Consider the following 20,251-nt stretch of genomic DNA (forward strand, 5'->3'; position numbering starts at 1 on the left):
ATAATTACCATCATCAAATTAATTAAAATATTCCTCACTTTATAGAATTTTCTTTGTGTTGAAAAAACTTAAGGTTTGCTTCCTTAGCCAATTTCAACTATAGGATACAGTATTCCTAACTGTAGTCAGCAGTCAGCTTGTTGTCCATCAGGTCTTCAGAGCCTAATGGAAACTCTGGCCAGCCTTCCCATTTTCCTTATGCCTAGTCCTTGGCAATCAGCACTTTACTGACTGAGCCATCCTTCTCCCAGTTCTGTGTATTTGAGATTCTTCTCTCTCCTCTCTCTCTCTCTCTCTCTCTCTCTCTCTCTCTCTCTCTCTCTCTCTCCTTTTTATTTTTTTCTTTTCGCTTCTCCCTCCCAGGTACTGAGATTAAAAGTGTGTGCCACCATGCCTGGCTCTTTTTTTAAAATTTATTTTTATGTGTATGAGTGTTTGTCTACATGTATGTATGTAAATGCTCAGTGCCTGTGGAGGCCAGAAGATTGTGCCAGATTCCCTAGAACTGTAATTACTGGCAGTTATGAACTGTCATGTAGGTGCTAGGAACCGAACCAGGGACCTCTGGAAGAGCAGCAAGTGTGTATTTTTCTACGTGTGATTTGCTACCATAGTAAGTAAAAGAAAACTCTGATCCATTTGTGAGTCAGTGGTTAGTATAGACTATAAATCTTTATGCAATTTTAAGTCTGACTTAGTTCACTTGAAATGAGATCACAATTCAAAGTGGTGCCTAGAAAAATAATTACTCTAAATGCTCCAGAGCTATGTACATTCAAGGTTGTTAACCCTGGTGACAAAGAAATGACCTCATAAAGTTTTATCTTTGCTGTAGTCATATTGGCACCATTTGGCAAAGGTTTTACTTACAGTAGGTGCTCATTAAATATTTATCTCTAAACATTAAATGACTTGATGGTTTGAGGAAAGTGTGAACTTTTAGCAAAGAGGTCAGGGAAGGAGAGAAGCAAACAGACTCACTGAGTATCTCCTGTGTGCCAGACACATCTACCTTTTTTTTTCCACGTGTGCTGAAATATTCTCACTTTATAGATTAATAAGACAGGACTTGCCCTGTAAGGTTACATGACTTGCCCAAGGTCGATGGACTAGGTAGATGTGGACAATTCAAACTGAAGGCTGACTCAGAAACTCTATCCTTCCAAATAATGTCTCATTGATAAAAATGTTCTGGAAGATGGACTCTTCTCACAAGGGAATGGTCCTCTTGCTTTTTTTCCAGCATGCATTTTTTTTTCCACAAAGGCTGCATGGATGAAGAGGTTCATCTATGGTCTTCACGAGAAACAAAATGCTTTGTAGATACAAATAAGGAGACTGGCTTTGTGCTCTGTGACTGCAAGAGGGCTCATTAGGCAACATTTGGGTTCCCATGCCAGATATCTGCATAGCAAGTACCCAAACAACCTTCAGTTATCTGTGCTATGGTATAAACACTGCACACCAAAAAAGAGGAATGTGCATTGGTGATAACTTAGAGGACGCCATGGTCTCTGTGACATCTAGAAAGAAGTCTTTGCTCCTTATTAGCAGGAGCACCATCAAACTATGCTGTTTGCTTCAAAATCCATCTACATGGACCCAGCCCAAGTCACTGCATTTACTTTGCTGCTCTCCCTAGAATGTTTAATTTTCATTTCTCTATGTCCTTACCCTTTGCTATCAATCATTTTCATTTCAAAAGGTATCTCTTCTTGTCCAGAGAGTAATATCCTTAAAGTTGGATGTTTCTCATGACATCTATCATGACTGATAGTGAGTTAAAGGTAGTGAGTATGCCTCTGTATAGACCTGAAAATAAATGAAAATAAGGATGGAATACCTAGATACCTAGGTTGCAGAAAAATTGGTCATTCATCATTTTATTGGTTAACTTCTTTTTCCATTTGGGGATGGAACCCAAGACTTTGCACATGCTAGGCAAATGCTCTACCATTTTCTTAGCTTTCCATGTGAGCAGGGGCTTTATAAGTGTGCACTATCAGGTCTGGCTTTACAGGCTTTAAAAATACTTTTCAGGTTTATATAAAATTAAGTAAAAAGTGTCCCCCCTGCCACTAACCTGTGCTATTGTGGCACATCTGTGACAACTAACAAGCCAGTATGGATATGCTCGTATGAACTAAAGTCATGACTACATTACACACTGTGTGTAGATAAGTCTAAGGACGTTAGAAGGAGTATAATGTGATGTGTCTATCATTACAGTACCATACAGAGCTAGTGCTCTGTCCTAACCAACCCCTACATTATCACATCCACCCTACCCTTCCCTTAAAGAATGCAGTTTCACTGAGTTCTGTTATTAAGGATGTGTTGTCAGGGAAGCAGGACAACAGCACCTTGCATCTCAGCTTGGCATTAGAAGTCCTCCATGGCACGTCCATAACTTACCTTTTCAGACCTTTACCCATACTTGGCATGTACTACCTCTAGATGTGCCACGCTGTCTACCTGCCCTGCAGTCTCTACTCTTGCTCTTCTTCATAGATGCAGGTTCCTGAGGTCACTGTATCTTTTTCCTATCCTTCGTTTCTGTGCACCACACTCTTTCTTGTCTTTCAAAGGCAAATACTACTTTCTTCATGAAACCTTCCGTGAATCCTCCTCTTCTTCAATGCTGACATAATTTCTGATCTGTTTAAGTATCTATGCTATAGATACAACATATCTATATAATATATAATACTATAGCTATAAATTCAATAGCTTCTATAACATTTACATTTTCATTTTGTCTGAAATGAAGAGACACCTTATCATCCGGTTTTCCGTTAGTCCTTCTGCATGGTTGTTGTGTTCTAAACACTTGCTAATTAAGTAATAATGTTATCTGGAGAAGAATAGAATGACTTCTTATTTTGCTGAGAAGGAATAAGAAAATTAAGATACTTTCTCAGTGGCTTAGTTTTGTCAAGATGTAAGCTCTCCTGAAAAGATTAAGCTTTGATGTTATAACTAAGACACAACATGAGCTCAAAATCTGTCTCCAACCCTTTGGGGACTATCAGGAAGATTAGAACTAAGTTATTTTTTCTTCTTTTGTCATACTGGGCACTGAACTCGGAATTGTCCATATGATAGATAAGTGCTTTACTACTGAGTTATGCCCTAACCCAGGTTTCCTTATTTTTCTAGGAAGGGAGGAAAAGGAAGAAAGAAAAGCATTTGCCTCTTCATCTTTAAGAAGACATATTGCGAACACACATTATTTCCTTTCCCTCTCCTTTTTCTGTAATTCTGGGACACCTTGACCTCAACAGTATTACTCCATGGACATGATTACTGAGAGGCACAGGATCCAAACATGCTTTATTTTACTTTGACTTAGAGATGGTCCAGGAAAGCTGCTTCTTATTTTGTCTTTAGAAAACATAAGCTTCTGTTGCTGCCAAGCTGTAAGTCAAGTAGGTGTTTTTTGTTACTCCGTGCAATTATCCATGAAAGAGCAAATGGACAAAATATTTGCATGAATAACAGCCCTTCTTAGGAATAACTCAGTGTCTTAACTTTCCAGCTGGGTGACATGAGTCCTTTTGCCTCAGGGCTTATCCTTCAATTTCACAACCTTTCAAGAAAGTCTTTAGACACACTTTGTGTGCAATGACACAGCTCTATGCTGTTTCTCTTTGACCGTCGAACTTGGCTTTCAATTCTGTTTTGGTTAATGAGCAGCCTTCTCACACGACTCCAAATTATAATGCATTTCAAACAAAAGTGTAATCGATTTCACGCAAGAGTAAAGTGACTTCTCTAATCGAATAGGCTCTAGTTGGGAGTATGGAAGTGGGTCAGAAAGATAATCAGATTATAAAATCAAGCACCAGGACTATATGGTTTGCCTTTGGGATATTATGTTGTTCTCTAGGGAAAGAATTCTACTAGAAACCTGGGGAGGGTTGGGGTGTGATTTAGTGAGAGTTTGCCTGGCACGAGTGAAGTCCTAGGTTCAATCCCCAGTACAGAAAAAAAAAAAAAGCAAATGGCATTACATCTATAAGATGATTGTTTTAAAACCTAGGGTGTAAGTTCTATAGAGGCTGGGGTTGTAGCTCAGTGGTAGAGTGCTTGCTCAGCACGTACAAGATCCTGCATTCAATTTTCAGCACTGAAAGAGAGGGGGAGAAAGGACACCTGAGCTAATGTTTCAGCCCTCAGTATTTACAGAGCTTGATTAAGAGCCCTGAGTCTTTGATTATACTGGATACTGGACTGTAATGATCTCTTTTACTCCTTGCAACAGCTCTGCACAGGATACTCAGAATGCTTTCATTGATTTGCTTTTTTTTTTTTTCTCTGTTTTGACAGGGTCTTACTGCACAGCTCTGGCTGTCCTGGAACTCACTTTGTAGATTAGACTGGCTTTAAACTCACAGAGTTCCTCCTGCCTCTGCCTCTAGAGAACTGGGATTACAGAGATGTGCCACCAAGTACTCAGAATTCTTAAAGAGGAGTAATCAAGCACTGACGATACATCTCAGTGACAAAACACTTGCCTAAGATATATGCAGCTGAGTTCTAAGCCCAGCTCTGAAAGCTTTGAGGGAAATGTGGCACAAATACAAAAGTAACTTGTGGACAATTATTAGCAAGAGCTGGGTGTTGAGCACAAAGGTCTGAAACTCTGTGGCCACACATTTAACCTCTTAAACTAAACCATTCTGCCTAGGAAAATATCTCTCTTTCTGATCTTCCAGATTTACAGTAAACATTAACACATTTCTTTCTTTATTTAAAATTAATTAATTTTTTAAATTTAATTTTACATTCTAACCATAGTTCTCCCTGATCCCATACTCCTCTCCCCTTTCCCCATCACACCCCAATCTACTCCTCCCAATGGGTAAGGGCTTCCATGGGGAGTCAACAAAGTCTGGCACATTAAGTTGGGGTAGGACTAAGCCCCTCCCCCTTGCATTAGGCTGAGAATGGTATCCCAATATAGGGAATGGGCTCCAACAAACTAGCTGATGCACCAGGGATAGATCCTGGTCCCACTGCCAGGGGCCCCTCAGATAGTCCAAGCTTCCTTCGATAGCTCAGTTGGTAGAGTGGAGGACTATGGTGAATGGCCATCAACCATTTCAACAGCTCCTGCTGGACCAGGCATGACACAGGATGCTGGTTGATGCTGGTGATAAAGAGTAACTCAGAGAAATATATTCAGAGGGTAATGAAGCAATGTGGCAACATCTCATAGAGTCTCTAGAGCTTAGTGACTTGGTTAGCAATGACTTTCAAGAGACATTCAACCATGGATTTTCAATGTCTTCTTGTTTTAGTTAATATCATGGTACTCACATGATACTCGGCCAAACCTTCCTTAATGATATATGTAAATCACAGCATAGTACAAACTAACTTGGGAATTATACGGTTCATTTTCCATCGATGAACCAATCTTCCGAAAACATTACATGGGAAAAAGCCATTTTGTAGTAATTGTTGTTTCCCATTTAACAGTAAAAGAACATGGGCATAATGATCAACTTATGTATACAGTCAGTGAGAGACTGGGTGGGCAAGAAAACATCTTTTCTGTCTCCTGGCCCAGAACCCTTTGAGCTTCATGGTGTTCTTACTATATTGATATAATATGCTGAAAAAGAGACTTTTATCCTAAGCCAATTTTCATAGATCAAGATGTATTTGGTCTTAATTAATATATACAAGTCACCATCAAATTTCAAAAGCCTCATGTAAGAAACCATTTTACCAGATGACAGACTGTCACAGAATAAAATACAGAAGAAATATGCAACATAACTATTCCTGTTCTGGCTTGAATGTGAAATGTTCCCTACAGGATCACATGTTGAAGCACTTGGTACCCAGATAGCATGCACAGTTTTGGGACCTTCAAGAGGTAGGGCCTACCTGGAGCAAGTAGGCTGTTGACTGGTGAGCCTTGAGACTCACTTCATCCTTTATTTAGTCTTTTTCTGCTTCCTGTTCCCTCGAGGCATGAGGACTTGAGAAGTCTGAACTGCCTACTGACATTTCTAGTCATAGTGATACCTTCTCAAACCAGGATTCCCCAATAAATCCTTCTTTTTCCAGGTCATTTCTTGCCAAGCATTTGGTCACAGTGAAGAGAAAAATATGCACTACTAACAAAAATAATAACCTCCAAATGAGTGGGAAGGTTAAAGGAATGATTCATCTAATAGGTTAAGCATTGTGGTGATCTGAGTTGTCACATAATAAATACAGATAACCTTATCTGTTACTTTTGTAGGTTGTTGTTCTGAACATTATCAATAAAGAAGGAAGGAGCATTGCTATGTCCAATGCCCAGATTAAAATTCTGCCTTGGAGGTCTTAGTTTCGTGATCTCTCTGCAGCTAATTTTGCCATCTCATTCTGTTCTGAAGACTAATGAGATAATATACGTAAAACACCTAGCATGGGGACGGATACTTATTAAGATCTAAATAAACAATAGTGGTAATTTTTGTACATATTAGTAGCCAGAGTCCCATCGACGTATAAAAGGTGGGCTAAAAGCCTCCAAAGTGGCCTCTGGGGGACAGGAAGAGGAAGAAACAACAGCAGAGTTCTATTGTTCGAATAGAACTATGCCTAAAACAGATGTCCTGTTTTAAAAACCTGTGGTAAAGGAGAGTGAGTGCCTGGCTCCTCAAAGTTACTCACTCCAAAGCTTAATTGTTCCTTTGTGGCAGGGAAAGTCTTTCTTATTTGGCATCTCCCCAACTGTATTATATATATGCTAATGATGTTCCTTTAAAAATCATTACACAGAAAAATATCAGGTAGTAAAGCAAATTTAGAAAGCCTATGTTAGGCAAGGTTGAACATGTTGTCTGCAAGACTTAAACTCATGATTCACACTCAGGGAAAGAAACATGCAGTATTACAGTTTAATGTTTGAAGGACAACTGCTTATGAAACCACAGTCTACTGATATTGGAGCTTTTAACTATTCCTTTCAAAATTATTGCAGTGTAATCATGGGCAACCAACTTAACCCCAAACTACAGGAAACTACGCTGTGGAGGTGAGAGGAGAAAAAGGTGTATTGGGAAAAGGCAACACTGTAGTAAAAAGGTTGAAGGCTTATGTTCTATAGTAAGAGGTTAACAGTTGGGAACACAGTATAAAAATTAGCAGCCAAGCACATGATTCTCAACACATGGAGGTAAATGCCAAAAGAGAACTCTGTAGTTAAATATCAGTACTTTTGAAACAGAATTATTGTGGTGGGGATCTCTATTATTTTAATTAAAATCTTTATGCTGACCAATTTCTAAAAAATGATGTCTTCATTTGATTACATTAAAAATTAGGTCTCGAATATCCTTTATTTTTAACTCTACCACTGAGCTATATCCCAACCTCTTAAACACTTTTACCTGTAGTATTTTCCAATGATTTCACCTAACAAGTAGGAGTAAATCTATTCCTTGCATGTACTTTGTGTTATTAAAAAGAATGCTTGTGTAATAATATAGAAAAGTAGAAAAGATATATCAAAATAAAAGCATAGATTAAAAGATGACTCTCCTTCTGAGTAACATATTTATAAAATAAAAGTCTATTTGTTTACTTTAAAGAATTGTGGGTATCTGTGTGCATGTGCACCCCTGCTCACCTGTACACACGTGTTCAGGAGCCCGGGTATGTGTGGGAGCCAGAGGAAAATGTTGGATGTCACCTTCAGTTTTGGTACAGGTTCTCTCACTAGTCTGGAGCTCACCATTAGGTTAGGGTGACTGACCACTGAGCCTCAGGGATCTATCTGCTCCTGCCCCCTCAGCAGTGGGATTATAAATGTGTGCCAGATTTTCAAAAATGTGGGTTCTGGGGATTAACTCAGGTTGTGTCTTCTAGGCAAGTGCTTTTATCAAGTGAGCCATTTCCTCAACCCCTGCATCAACTTTCTGCTCCTTAATTAGTGTCACAGGCCTTTCTTCATCAAAGGAGGAAAATGACTCTGAATTTCATTCAGAGAAGCATAACTTAATAATGATAGCTAACAATTTTTAATCACTTAAGCATCAGGCATTATATCTTATGCCCATCTTGAATGTACTTTTGTGTATGATACATAAAGTATAATTTGCATTTAAAACGGTCCAGGAAGTTATATATAGTTATTACCACCTAATAGTGTTAAAAATAGGCTTAGAGTTAAGTAAATTTCATAACATTACATAGTTAATTGATATTACAGCAGGAATTTAAATAGAAAGGTTTAGAGATGAATTCTACGTTGTGCCATGTGTTTATTTTATATAAGAAAACATAAGTAGACATTCTGCTGTCTACTTAGGACTGTAATAAAAGCCAAACCCAGTGTTTCTCTGACTTGATTTCCCACTAGTGGATTTGGCAGAAGATGAAGCATCAAATATGTATATCTATTTGCACATTTCTTTATAATAGGCCAAAAGGCTCATAGCAAATGTTTGAACTCAGATCAACAAAGTCTCAGAGAAGCTGTAGCTTTAGTTTGAGCCTCTAGAAGGAAAAACACACTCATTTTATCTCTCAAAGTTCATGTTTTAATTGAACGGCTCACAGGCTGTTTAGGTAGTTTGCTTAAGCCTGTTGAGAGGCGTTTGGAGAGAGGAAAGCAGACCAGATCATATTGAACACTCTTCTGCTTCCTGACCTGCAGATTTGTATCCTTTTTCACTGTGGTCAAACCAGCTCAAGCATGGCTTATGGTTTTTCTGTGAAATTTTCTTTTTTTTAAAAGAGAGATTCTAGTAATAATCTAACTAGGACTAAGGCTAACTGCTGATAGCTAGTTGAACTGAAATTACTACTTTGCCCAGTATACACTGGCATCAAGTAAAGAATTGTGCTCAAATGAATGACAATACACTACTATATGTTCCAGGGATAAGAAAAAGATAATAAATTGGTTGGGATGTAGCTTAGTGGTAGAAGGTGTTCTTAAAGGGCTAGAGGGGTGGCTCAGTAGTTGAGAACTCTTCCAGAAGACCCAGGTTCAATTCCCAGCACCCACATGGCAGTTCACAACTATCTGTAACTCTAGTTTCAGGGGATCTGATACCCTCACACAGATATACATGCAGGTAAAATACAATGAGCATAAAATAAAAATAAACAAATCATTAAGAATAAGAAAAAAGAAAAGAAGAATGTTCTTAGTATGCATAAGATCCTGACTCAATCTTTAACATACATACACAATGTACAACACATACACACACACCCAGTTTACAAAGAAATATTATGAACAATTTTATGGTACACAATAAATAACCTAGATAAAGTGAGCTTGTTTCTTGGGCCCATTCCTCAAAACTCTGTCAGCCAAAATATACTCAAGGAAAAATACACAACGGAATAGGCCTATATCTGATAAAGAAAGTGAATAAGTAATTATTATTACTTATAATAGAAGGGCAAGGTGCATTCCCTGGTCAGTTCTATCAGTCATTTAAGGCAGAAATCATACCAGCTCTTTTTTAGTAGAAATAGATGTGATAATTCTTGACGCATGAGGCCAGCATTATCCTAATTTCAAAACAAGATAAAATCATTGCAAGGGATAAAACTTGGCAAACTAATTCGGTCATAAATATAGATACAAAAATCTCCAACAAAATATTAAGAAATTGAGTCTTAGAATGTATAAGAAGAACTATACACAGAGGGTATAGAGTCACATACCTTTAATCCCAGCACTTGGTGGGGGGGGGGCAGATCTTTTGAGTTTGAGGCCAGTCTAGTCTACATAGAGAGCTTCAGGATATCCAGGGCTGTATAGAGAGACCCTCAAACAAACAAACACACCCCCCATATACTGCTTATCCTAACTATGCATAAAATTTCTCATTGATAAAATAGGAGAAAACCTAGGTGAGTGTGGTGGTGATTTCTTTAGATACAACATGAAAGGTATGGTCCATGAAAGATAAACAGAACTTTGTTAAAATTTAAGAAAAACCAAAAAAAAAAAATTTAAATTGTAGCTCTGTACAAACCGTCAAAAAAATAATTGTAAAAACACATCTGATAAAGGTCTTTTTTTGGGGGGGTGTTGGTTTTGTTTGTTTGTTTGTTTGTTTGTTTTTTTTGAGACATGGTTTCTCTGCTTACGCCCTGGCTGTCCTGGAATTGTTTTGTATACCAGGATGACCTTGAATTTACAGAGATCTGCCTGCTTCTGCATCCTTAGTGCTGGGATTAAAGGCATGTGCCACCACCTTAAAACTTAAGAAAATGAACAGCTTGATATAAAAATAGGCCAAAGACTTGAGCAAGAAGAAAAGATCTTCAATATCATAAGTCACTAGGAATTACCTGTGAATACAAGATGCTAATGCACACTGATTAGAAGGGCCACATCTTCAAACACTGACAACACCAGAAGCTGGCAAGGCTGAAAGGCAACAGGAATACTCTCTCTTTACCAGGAGGAACGTAACAGGGTCTGTGACTTTGGAAGACAGTGCAGCAGTTCTAGAAATAACCATGGTCCTTCCATACAATCCAGCAGCCTCACTCTGAAGTTTCAGGACTGAAAACTTAGGTCTACACAAAATATGGCACACAGGTGCTTATTACAGTTTTATGATTGCCAAATATGGAAGCAACCAAGGAACCCTTCAGCAGATGAGTGGATAAACCATAATCCAAACAGAAAATAGAATATGTAGTTCTGAAAGGAATGAGTTGTCAAGCCATGAAAGAATAGGGAGGAAGCTTATATCACTTAGGAAAAGAAGATAGTCTGAAAGGTTATATAATATATAATTCCAATTATATAATATTCTAGAAAAGGTAAAAATTATGTAGATTAAAAATATTTATTTAAACATTTTTATGCAAATGAGTTATGTGGATGAGTAACCTGACCAAGATCTCTGCCTCCCTGCTGCTAAGTCTAGAGGGATGAGCATACTATAAGCTATATGGTGTAGAAGATGACCCAATGCTTTAGAAATAGGAAACTGGAGAACAGAAGAGGAGGAAGGCGATGGGAAGGACAAGATGGAAAAGACTTTTCTTACTGGAAGGTAGAATCTGAGCAAAGACTTGAGGGGCTAAGAGAGACAGTCAAGGATGTTTCAGAGGAAAAGTACCTGTGGAAGAAAAGGAGCTGAGGGAGAAACACCAGGCAAGACAATGCATAGAATGGGGGGGGGGGCTAGAAAGAATGTCAGTGATGTTGAAGCAGAGCCAAGGGGAGATGGACAGGAGAAGAAAGGAACTGTAGAAGTCTCCTGGGGTGGGGAGAAAGTTTTCATTACCTGTGAATTGGAAGCCTCTAAAGGGTGTTGAGCTAGGGACAGGCCAGACTTTTTAACATGATGGATAGGAGGTGGGTGGAAAATAATATTGGGAGGAATGACAGACACATTAAACAAACAAACAAAATCCGTCAGGAGACCACTTTCTAGTGCAGAGGCAGTATATTGGATCAGGCTTTGGCAGCCTCGGAGGTAGAGGAGAGAGCACATTTTCAGACTGGAGGAGACAAGAACCATAGACGTGGTTTTTCAGAGAAAATTTCATGCTTCCAATTGGAAGAAAGCTTCCAATTCACAGGCTGAATAGGTTGAAGTTCCCTGAACCTGACCTTGAAAAACAGGGAGGGTTTGACAACTGGGAAAGGCTTTTAAAGGACATACTAAACTTGGAGGCAAGAGGGAATGTGGGTTTATTTTTGCAAAGTGAAATTGTCTGAAGAGGGCTTGACAGGTCCCTTCCCGGGATATGGTGGGAAGGAAGGTAAAATATAAGAAGTGGAGCCATGCTACCAAAAGGCAATGAAAGCCAGGCAAAGGAGTGGACTTCACAACACTATGACGCCTTGCAAGCAGTGGATACTCAGTAATAGTCAAGGCTGCTGGAGACAGCCGTAGGGCTGCTCATCTGCCAGTCTAGTGTGGACATAAGAGCTTCTGCCTGGGAGAGCAGCTGAAAGGCCACACAGGAAGCCTGGCACAGACTGAGAAGGGGTAACTCACATGTACCTGATAGTTGACTGTTTAAAATCTACTTTATGGTGTTAACCACACATGGTGCTTTCCACATGAGGGCACCTTAATCTTGTGTTGGCAATCTCTTATTCAAATAAAAATTACATGGGTCTAAAGCACTGTGTGTTCAAATAGCCACGTGACCTCCATTCTGGAGTTGTGAGAGTGGAATTGCAGCTGCTGTTAGTTGCACATGCAATTTCTGTGTTTGCAAATCAGCTACAGGCACAAAACTGTGTATTCAAAGGAAGGAGCACCCCAGTAGAAATGTACAGAAACTAGATTCTATTCAAAGGACTCCAACACATTATCAAATATATTTTCCTAAACACTCGGCACCAGGACAGGAAGCAGCCATTAACTTTTATATCACTCTAGTGTGTCCAAAGAAGCTAAAATAATGAAACTGTGAGTCAGTTGTGGTCCCTCAATTCAGTGAAGAAATTTACTCAGCCCAGATATCCTCTGAATGCATACATAACAATATAGTGTGATTTTAGGATTTCTCCAACATTACTTCTTCAGGCCAAAGGTATAACTAAGGGAGTGTACTCACGGACACAATGAGCTGACAATATCAGAGCTATGATTGTATTTTTTGTTAAAGAGATCATGTTTTATACTACATATTTTCCACTCATATTTTACTACATATTTTGCACTCACATTTTAGCACTTTGAGAGAATAACTGCTTTTAGGTTACTTTCAAAAGTAACTATGATGGGATTAACAAAAGTCAGCCAGTTGTGGCGGGCCTGCCTCTGAGCCCAGCACTAAGGAGGAAGAGGCAGAAAGAGTGTGGATTTAAGGTTTGATAGCAAGACCCTGCTTTAAAAATATGTATTTTCTTGTGACATTTCTTTCACAATTTTCAAATACTTTAATTCCACAAATATTGAGAGAATATAAGAGAATTGACCATTTTAGGAAGATACTAAGTCTAGAAATCAACTTAATTCAAGTCTTAGAGTTTAAGAAGTTCAAAACAGTTAAATTGAAAATACAGACAGAACTAGAGCCAAGTTAAAGAAAAAGTTAATACCAACAACTACAGAATTCTCTAAAAATGCCTTGGATTGTTTTTCATTCTTCACTTCTGGGGATGGAACCAGGGTTTTTGTGCATGCTAGGTAAGTACTTTCCCCCCAAGCTATATTCCAGTTATCTGAATTGCTATTGCATGGGAGATTATGAAATTCAGAGTTGTATCAATAATCTAAATTTTTTCTGGACTTTCACTTCAACAAATAAAGACTATCAGAACTTTGACAGTTTTTTTAAATGTCTCTGAGGAAAAAGATGAATAATTACTGCTTCCATTTAAACTCAGAGAATAATTTCAATTTTCGGCAGTTTGGTTTCTTCAGAGCTGAATGTTAATGCAGTGGGAAGCAATTTCCCCATCTTAAACACAACAAAACAAAGCAACCCAAGGCTGGAGATAAAGCTCAGTGGTAGAGAACTTGCCTGGCAAATACAACTCCTGAGGTCCATCCCTAGTACTGTAAAGTTTTTTTGTATTGTTGTTTTTCTTTTTTTAAGATGAGATATAGAGCTGTTATCATCAAGCTTGTATTTCCTTCTTAAAGCACTCATAAGGGGAGGTTCATAAAGATGCCCCATTTTTAGCATTGGCAGTATAGTAGTGAGCATAGCTGCTCTCCAAGAGGCCTTCTTATTCAAAAACTGCTACTCATTTTATTGCAAAGTAGATGATTCCAGGTTCTGTTTTCCATATTCTTTAAACTGCTTAAAAATCAGATACTCTATTCTCAAAGTTTTCTGTTTCATCCTCCAGTAACAAATATGACAAGACTAAAAACAATAAACTTCACAGAGGGCTTTAGATCTGCTTTTATAAACACGGTGCTATTCAATCTTCACAGTAACCCCGTTAAAATAAGGCCCAAAAGGAAAAAGGAAAAGAACCTGCTCCATTCACAAAAATTGTATGTAGGCAAAATAGGACTGGTCCTTACATTTTGGTCCCTTTAACCTTCTGGCCAGGTGAGAACTCCAGTTATCTGTTTTTAGCATACCATTGCCTAGAGCCCCTTACACAGTTTAAACGTCCCCCATAGAAGTGTATGTAATCAACACTGCTCCATCTCTGTGGGACTCTGGTTTCGAAGGGCTCTATTGCAGCATTTGTCATGTCTCTGAGGCGCACTTCCATTGCTCAATCAGATCCAGAGGACAAGTGTCATCATCCTTCAAGCTCTGGTGCAAGAGCCGAAAATTATAGAATCCACACAGGACTGAGTCTGGCATTCAGAGCGGGAGGCGTATTGAGCATGAGCCTGAGGAAGCGTCCCTTCCACTGTGCCAATTTTGATTAGTGGAAATCAGAGCCAGCACGAGGTTACTTAGGGTTGCCTGAAGAACTCTTGATGAAAAAGAAAAGGAGTGGGATGAAAGGGACAGAGTGCTCATGGAGCCTAGGAAAAAATGTACAGATGTTCTCTTTGGGTATAATGGCTAACTAGGAGACTTTAACTTCATGGATATGACCAATGCAGCTGTATCTCTAGGACCAAAACTAAACATGTAGGTTTTCTTTTCTTTTCTGTACCCAGCTACAGTACCACCACCCAATTTACTTTGCTTCAGATGTGGAAGAATGAACACCTAAGCCGATGGTCTAGGTTAACGATAGAATCTCTATCCACTTCATCAGTGCTGGCTTTAGACAGCTAATGATGATTGCAAACTTGATCTATTTTCAAGTTTATCTGTCTGTTTTAGCAGGAGTGGAATAAATATTTTATGATCAACCACAAAACACAATAGAAGGAACAAACAGGTTGCTGAACTTTAGTAGCTCAAATTAATATTTTAATAACTTAAAAAAACAGATACTATGTTATCCAGGCTATCCCCAACTCTTGTTCATGATAGATCCTCCTAGCCCAGTCTCCCAAGTAGCTGAGACTACAAGCCACAGCATCACACCTGGCAAATGATTCTATTTTGTACCACTTTAATGAAGAAAGAAAGTCTTATGTTAGTATACCAGAGATATTTCAGACTCAGAGAAATTACATTTAGGACAAAGTCATGGCATCAAAATAGAGACTGGTACAGAATAAAAATCTTAAATCACCTAACCATCCCTTGCCATAATCAGCACTTACCCTGGAGTCAACCTAAAATATTTATTGTGCTACATTTTCGACAAGTTCTTTTCAAAGAGATAAAACCACCAAAGTTGGAATCGACAATTTCATAATGTAGGCAGGATATTTTGCCCTGAGGCAGGCTAAAACTAATATGGATATCTTTTATAGCTTACAGTAAAATAGAATATTTTATAGAATATAATGAAACTAAACTCCTGTATAAAAAGCTCAGGTGACAAAAATATACACTGAGTTAATGACAGAACTGGGGGTCAGATCAGGGATAGAGAGTCATTCAATTCTGAGTTGGGTTCTTAGCATATACACAAAAACAAAAGCAGAATAAAATTTCAGGAAACTTTTTTTGCACTCTCAAAACTGATATTTTTAAAATTGTGACATACATGTTCAAACTTTAGGCTTCCAGAAAAATTAAAGGGCAAAGTTATTAATTTTAACCAACAAATTATTTAAATGTTTTCACACTTCCATTGTAAAACACAAGTCACTCTACTCAAACAACCTATTTTATATTCAATCTATGAGATGAGAAAAATAAACAAACACTAAACTAAATAAGAAATGATACAAAATAGAAGAAGTTGTGCTTAAGAAACTCCAGTAGAAGGAGCTATAGAAATAGAGAACATAACATTTTGCAATGGACAAAGGTGTGGAAAAAGAGACTTTTGTCCCTGCACAACAAATATAAATAGAAGTGATGGTGAATCATTAGTTTAGCATGTGTCTAGCCTTACAGAGACCTCTGAAGAAACGATGGCAGATTGTTAGTTTAGCATCTAGCCTTACATTTTCCTTGTGTGTAAAGTGAGAGGCTTAGAACAGATATTCTTCAATTCAGCTCAGAGTATCCTAAAAATTCTAAAGAAAGAATCTAATATGTTCCTATGCTCTTGAAGAAAAATAAAAATTCTACAAGAGGGATAAGAACTGCTATGAAAGATATCTAACACAATAAAAGAAGAAAAACTGATTCTTCAAGTGTTCTAAAATTCACACATACATTTGGGACATGTATGCAAGGCAGGAAACAAAAATGAACAGGTCTGATTTTGGATATCAAAATATCATCAACACTTATAATTCAGGAGATGGAAGCCATGCACAGAAATACCTATGAATTAGGTTAGGGTTCCATGCTGACAGCTCTGAATATGTTTATAAGTGACCACCATAGAAATGATCAAAGGATTAAAATATTGTAATGAATATGTAGAAAACAGACATGCAGTTTCACCCACACACGAGTGCCCGCAGCATCCCCGGCAGCAATGTCAGGAGTGGACTTTACCTTGTGAAGTGCTCACAGGCAGAGCATCAATGAAGGCACCAGGCTCTGGGTCAACAGGCGAGTCTCCCAGAGTTTCACCCATAACAGCATAAAACAGATTTGGTGTAATTCACATTGGTTTTGTCTACGTCTTGCAAAAGATCAGTTTGTTAAAGGAAAAAGGTTTGTGGTCATAGAGCTTATGAATATGCTAATGAGTCAAGACACCCGTTTTCAACTATTTGGGAGAGGTGGGAATAAACACAGAAAGGATCAGGCTGAATTGGCTGGCACTGTCCTGAGCAAGAGCCAGTTGTGACAAAATGGTGTGTCATAATGTTGTCTGCTGCTTTGGCAAGACTTGGTACATTACAAGGAAAACGTTGCTACACTGTCTCGCCAGTGACCCATACGTTCGGTGTCTTGTGAGGGGTGTGAACTGTACAGTATTTGCAATTATCAGAGTAGAGATTGTTCAATATTTGGTTGTTTTTAAAATTGTAGTAAAATACACACAATGGCTTTTAAAATGGAAAACCTTATTCTTTAATTTATGAAATAGCAGATAAATGTATTTGAGTAAAGTTTTTCTTAAGTATTCATCTTTGGTTGAATCTTCTGATCACATTATTTAAAGAAAACTCTAGAATTAAAATACATATACATTCTTAATATAAATTTGCTACCCACATGTTACTGAATGATACATTTCAAGGTGATTTTCAACAAGTTTACAAAAGGTTCAAAATATTACTGCTATCCAAATTCTATAAAACTGAACAGTTGACAGAATAAAGTCCTGGTAAGGTTATAATTTTATACATCAAAGTATGTTTTTAAATGTGTTTATCTATCAATAGCAACCGCAGCAATGCCCCAGCGGCTGATGCTGAATGTTAAGTGCCCGTCACAATGAAAAAAATTGGAGTCCTCTCTGAGAGTAATGCATTACCAGAAGAAAAAAAATTACCCTGCTAGGTTGGCAAGGAATTGTGGTCAGTTTTGTAATCAGGAAAATGCTGGCTTCTTGCTTAAGGCCTTTGCCCTTTTTGGCAGAAAAAACACTAGCCGTGCCAAACTGCTAACGTGGGAGCAGCCCTTGTCACTTAAGTGGCCTAATAGAATTCAGTGACTTGCAGACTTTAAAAGAGCCCTTACACAGGGCAGTATATCAGATAGCAATAATTCCCTGAATTATATTCATCCTGATAGCCCCCAAATGGAATAACCATATATCTAGTTAATCTATGTTGAGTAACTATTCATTCTTCAAGGGGACTAGGCAAGAGTTTCCCTGTCAATCATGAAGCAATAGCTTAATGGGAAAATACTCATGGGGTCTAACTAGCACATGGTGAAGTGAGAAGTTGGCAATTGTATCATTTAACCCCCCAAAACATTACTAAAATAATTCAAGCTAAAGTAAGTTTCAAGGTAGTCCAAATGATGGGGTTAATAATCACTGTTAGTAGGGTTAGTTTTATCTCTAATTTAAATTCTCAATAAAAGAATTTCTCCTTCCTTCTCAATGCTTAGAAATGTCGTTAAATTACAAAGTAATCAGACATAAGGATGGAATCACAGACACAGGGACATTATACTTAAGGATGTGATGGAATCCAAAATTCTTGGTAGAACTCACAGGTCAAAATCAATCACTAAAGTCAAGAACAGAAACAAGCAGAAATAAGTTTCAATAGAATGGAACAAAAACTGGAGTCCCATTCTATCTATTGCTATGCCTATGTGATGCTCCTAGTATCTGTGTCTAGAAAGCAAACTTCAGCCTCATTTCCTATGAAGATCAACATGTCACTTGGTTCCTTTTTTCCTGTTCCCAGGTCCTGATTTACTTTGTAAACATAGTTGAGGAGGAGAAGTATAGCACGGTAGAGCTTTTTCTTGATATGTGTAGGCCCTGGGTTTGATTCTCAGTGCCGTACCATCAAAAGGGGAACATTTATTAAGACCTTCTTAAGATTACATGTGTATTTGAAATGCTAACATATGGCAGAATGATACCATTTTAGAAGGAGTGCAGATAAGATGAGAAAAGGCGGCTCCTGGGTAATAAGTGTGTCTTCTAAATTAAAAAGAGAGGCAAGGCCAGTACTAGAACTAGATTCCAGTGCTCAGGCGCCATAAGGATAGAGGAGGAGAAGGCTTAACAGGAATATTAATGAGTACCTACATTATTCTATTTTCAGTACCAATGACTATGGTGAAACTGGGGGCTGGTCTTCCAATACATTCTTTCCCATGTTCTCACATTCCCTCAATGCTGATGTAGCTCATTCATTTCATGTGACTCAGTGTGGATCTTCTCAGTTCGGTTTCTAAGGTCAACAGTCTCACTTGGTTTTCAGGTTCTGTTTCAGTCTCTGTTATTTTCTGGTCTGGGCACCGCCCAGGGCACCATGAAAATCCAGTCTTTCCAACCATCCTTCAAGGGGTAAAATTATGGACTCTTTGCTTAATGCGTCCCTTTCTCTCCCTCCCCCCTCCCTTTCTCCCTTTACCAACATATAACTGTGTATTTATTGTTTAACTAGGCTTTCTGCGTCTACTTGTTCTTATTGTGTGCTTATTATTCAACCACACAATTATTTTAGCATTTACTTATTCCATAGTACACAAATCTGCCTACATATCCTCCTAGAATTGTGTTTTGTCATTCTGTCTTGCCTACTTTTTTATTTTAAAGCACAATCCTTTTAATTATATTCATATACATTTATTTATTCAATTTGTTATATTTCATTAATTTGTTCAACAAATATTTATTGATAATATAAGAGATGGCAGACCTTAAGTTTTGTGTTAGGGTGCTAATGAACAAGATGGGTGTGCTTTTATGGGCTTCAAAAATAGCCAATAAACAAAAGTCACAGTTTAAATAAAAATAGAGCATTGAACAGAACAGGTTAAATAAATGTTGCTTACATATTCAATGGCGCATTTGAACTATGCAATACACAAAACACCTAAGTTACATAATGTATATAGTTTAAGATAGCTGAAGTTTATGTCTATTACAATCTGTTGTACTACCATACTGTAGTGCTAGGTCACTTAAGAAATAATTTGCTCCCATAGACATTCAGAAGTTGAAAATAGCCGGGTGGTGGTGGCACATGACTTTAATCCCAGCACTTGGGAGGTAGAGGCAGGTGGATCTCTGTGAGTTTGAGGCCAGCCTGGTCTACAAGAGCTAGTTCCAGGACAGCTAGGACTGTTACACAGAGAAAACTTGTCTCGAAAAAAACAAAAAACAAAAACAAAACAGAAGTTAAAAATAAATGGAGTCAATCTCATTTTTATATAACTGTCCATCTGTTTTGTTCTTAAATATTAGAAAGACTACAAATTTTGTTTTCTATCAGTTTCAACATCCATTCACCCATTAGGTATTACTGTAGACACCCCCGATAGACACATTAATAGGTATAGTTTTTAGCTTTAGTGAGTTCACATTTAATTATATTTACTAAAATTATCCAAACAAACCCAAAAGAGTGATCATTTAGCTTACTTAACTTTGAAAGCCAATTAGTATATATTAATATAGGAAATATATTTGTTTTAGTAAAGTTGTTATCGGGGGCAGTACTAATTACCAGAAAATTCATAATGTCATAGGATTATGACATGTAGGTGAATGTCTTTGTTTTTAAAACTTAATAATCCTAATGTTCTACTCTTGAAATTGACGGTGAGCTTCACAAAGGAGCTGGCAGCAGTAACATCATAACACTACCAAAGTGTTATCAGAATTTTGCACTTCAGTGGAGAAGATCATCAGCACTGATTCAATGGAAAGATGCCCGGAAAGGTAGTT

The 20,251-nt window shown here is 37.9% G+C and overlaps 1 protein-coding gene across 4 annotated transcripts in view; it reads right to left on the bottom strand.

The window, feature by feature from the left end:
* Pparg (peroxisome proliferator activated receptor gamma) overlaps positions 1-20,251 on the bottom strand; it is a 132,193-nt gene that overhangs the window by 56,879 nt on the left and 55,063 nt on the right. Inside the window, exon 1 of one of the 4 annotated variants that reach the window (XM_057767482.1) lies at positions 16,435-16,551. The exons of the other annotated variants lie outside the window; for them this stretch is intronic. Within the exon in view, the coding sequence (XP_057623465.1) occupies positions 16,435-16,516 (82 nt within the window). The 5' untranslated portion in view covers positions 16,517-16,551. Of the gene's footprint in view, positions 1-16,434; positions 16,552-20,251 lie in introns of those variants that run through there. 4 annotated transcript variants of the gene reach the window in all.

This window comes from Chionomys nivalis, chromosome 1 (assembly GCF_950005125.1).
Source record: "Chionomys nivalis chromosome 1, mChiNiv1.1, whole genome shotgun sequence".
NCBI classification, from domain to species: domain Eukaryota; kingdom Metazoa; phylum Chordata; class Mammalia; order Rodentia; family Cricetidae; genus Chionomys; species Chionomys nivalis.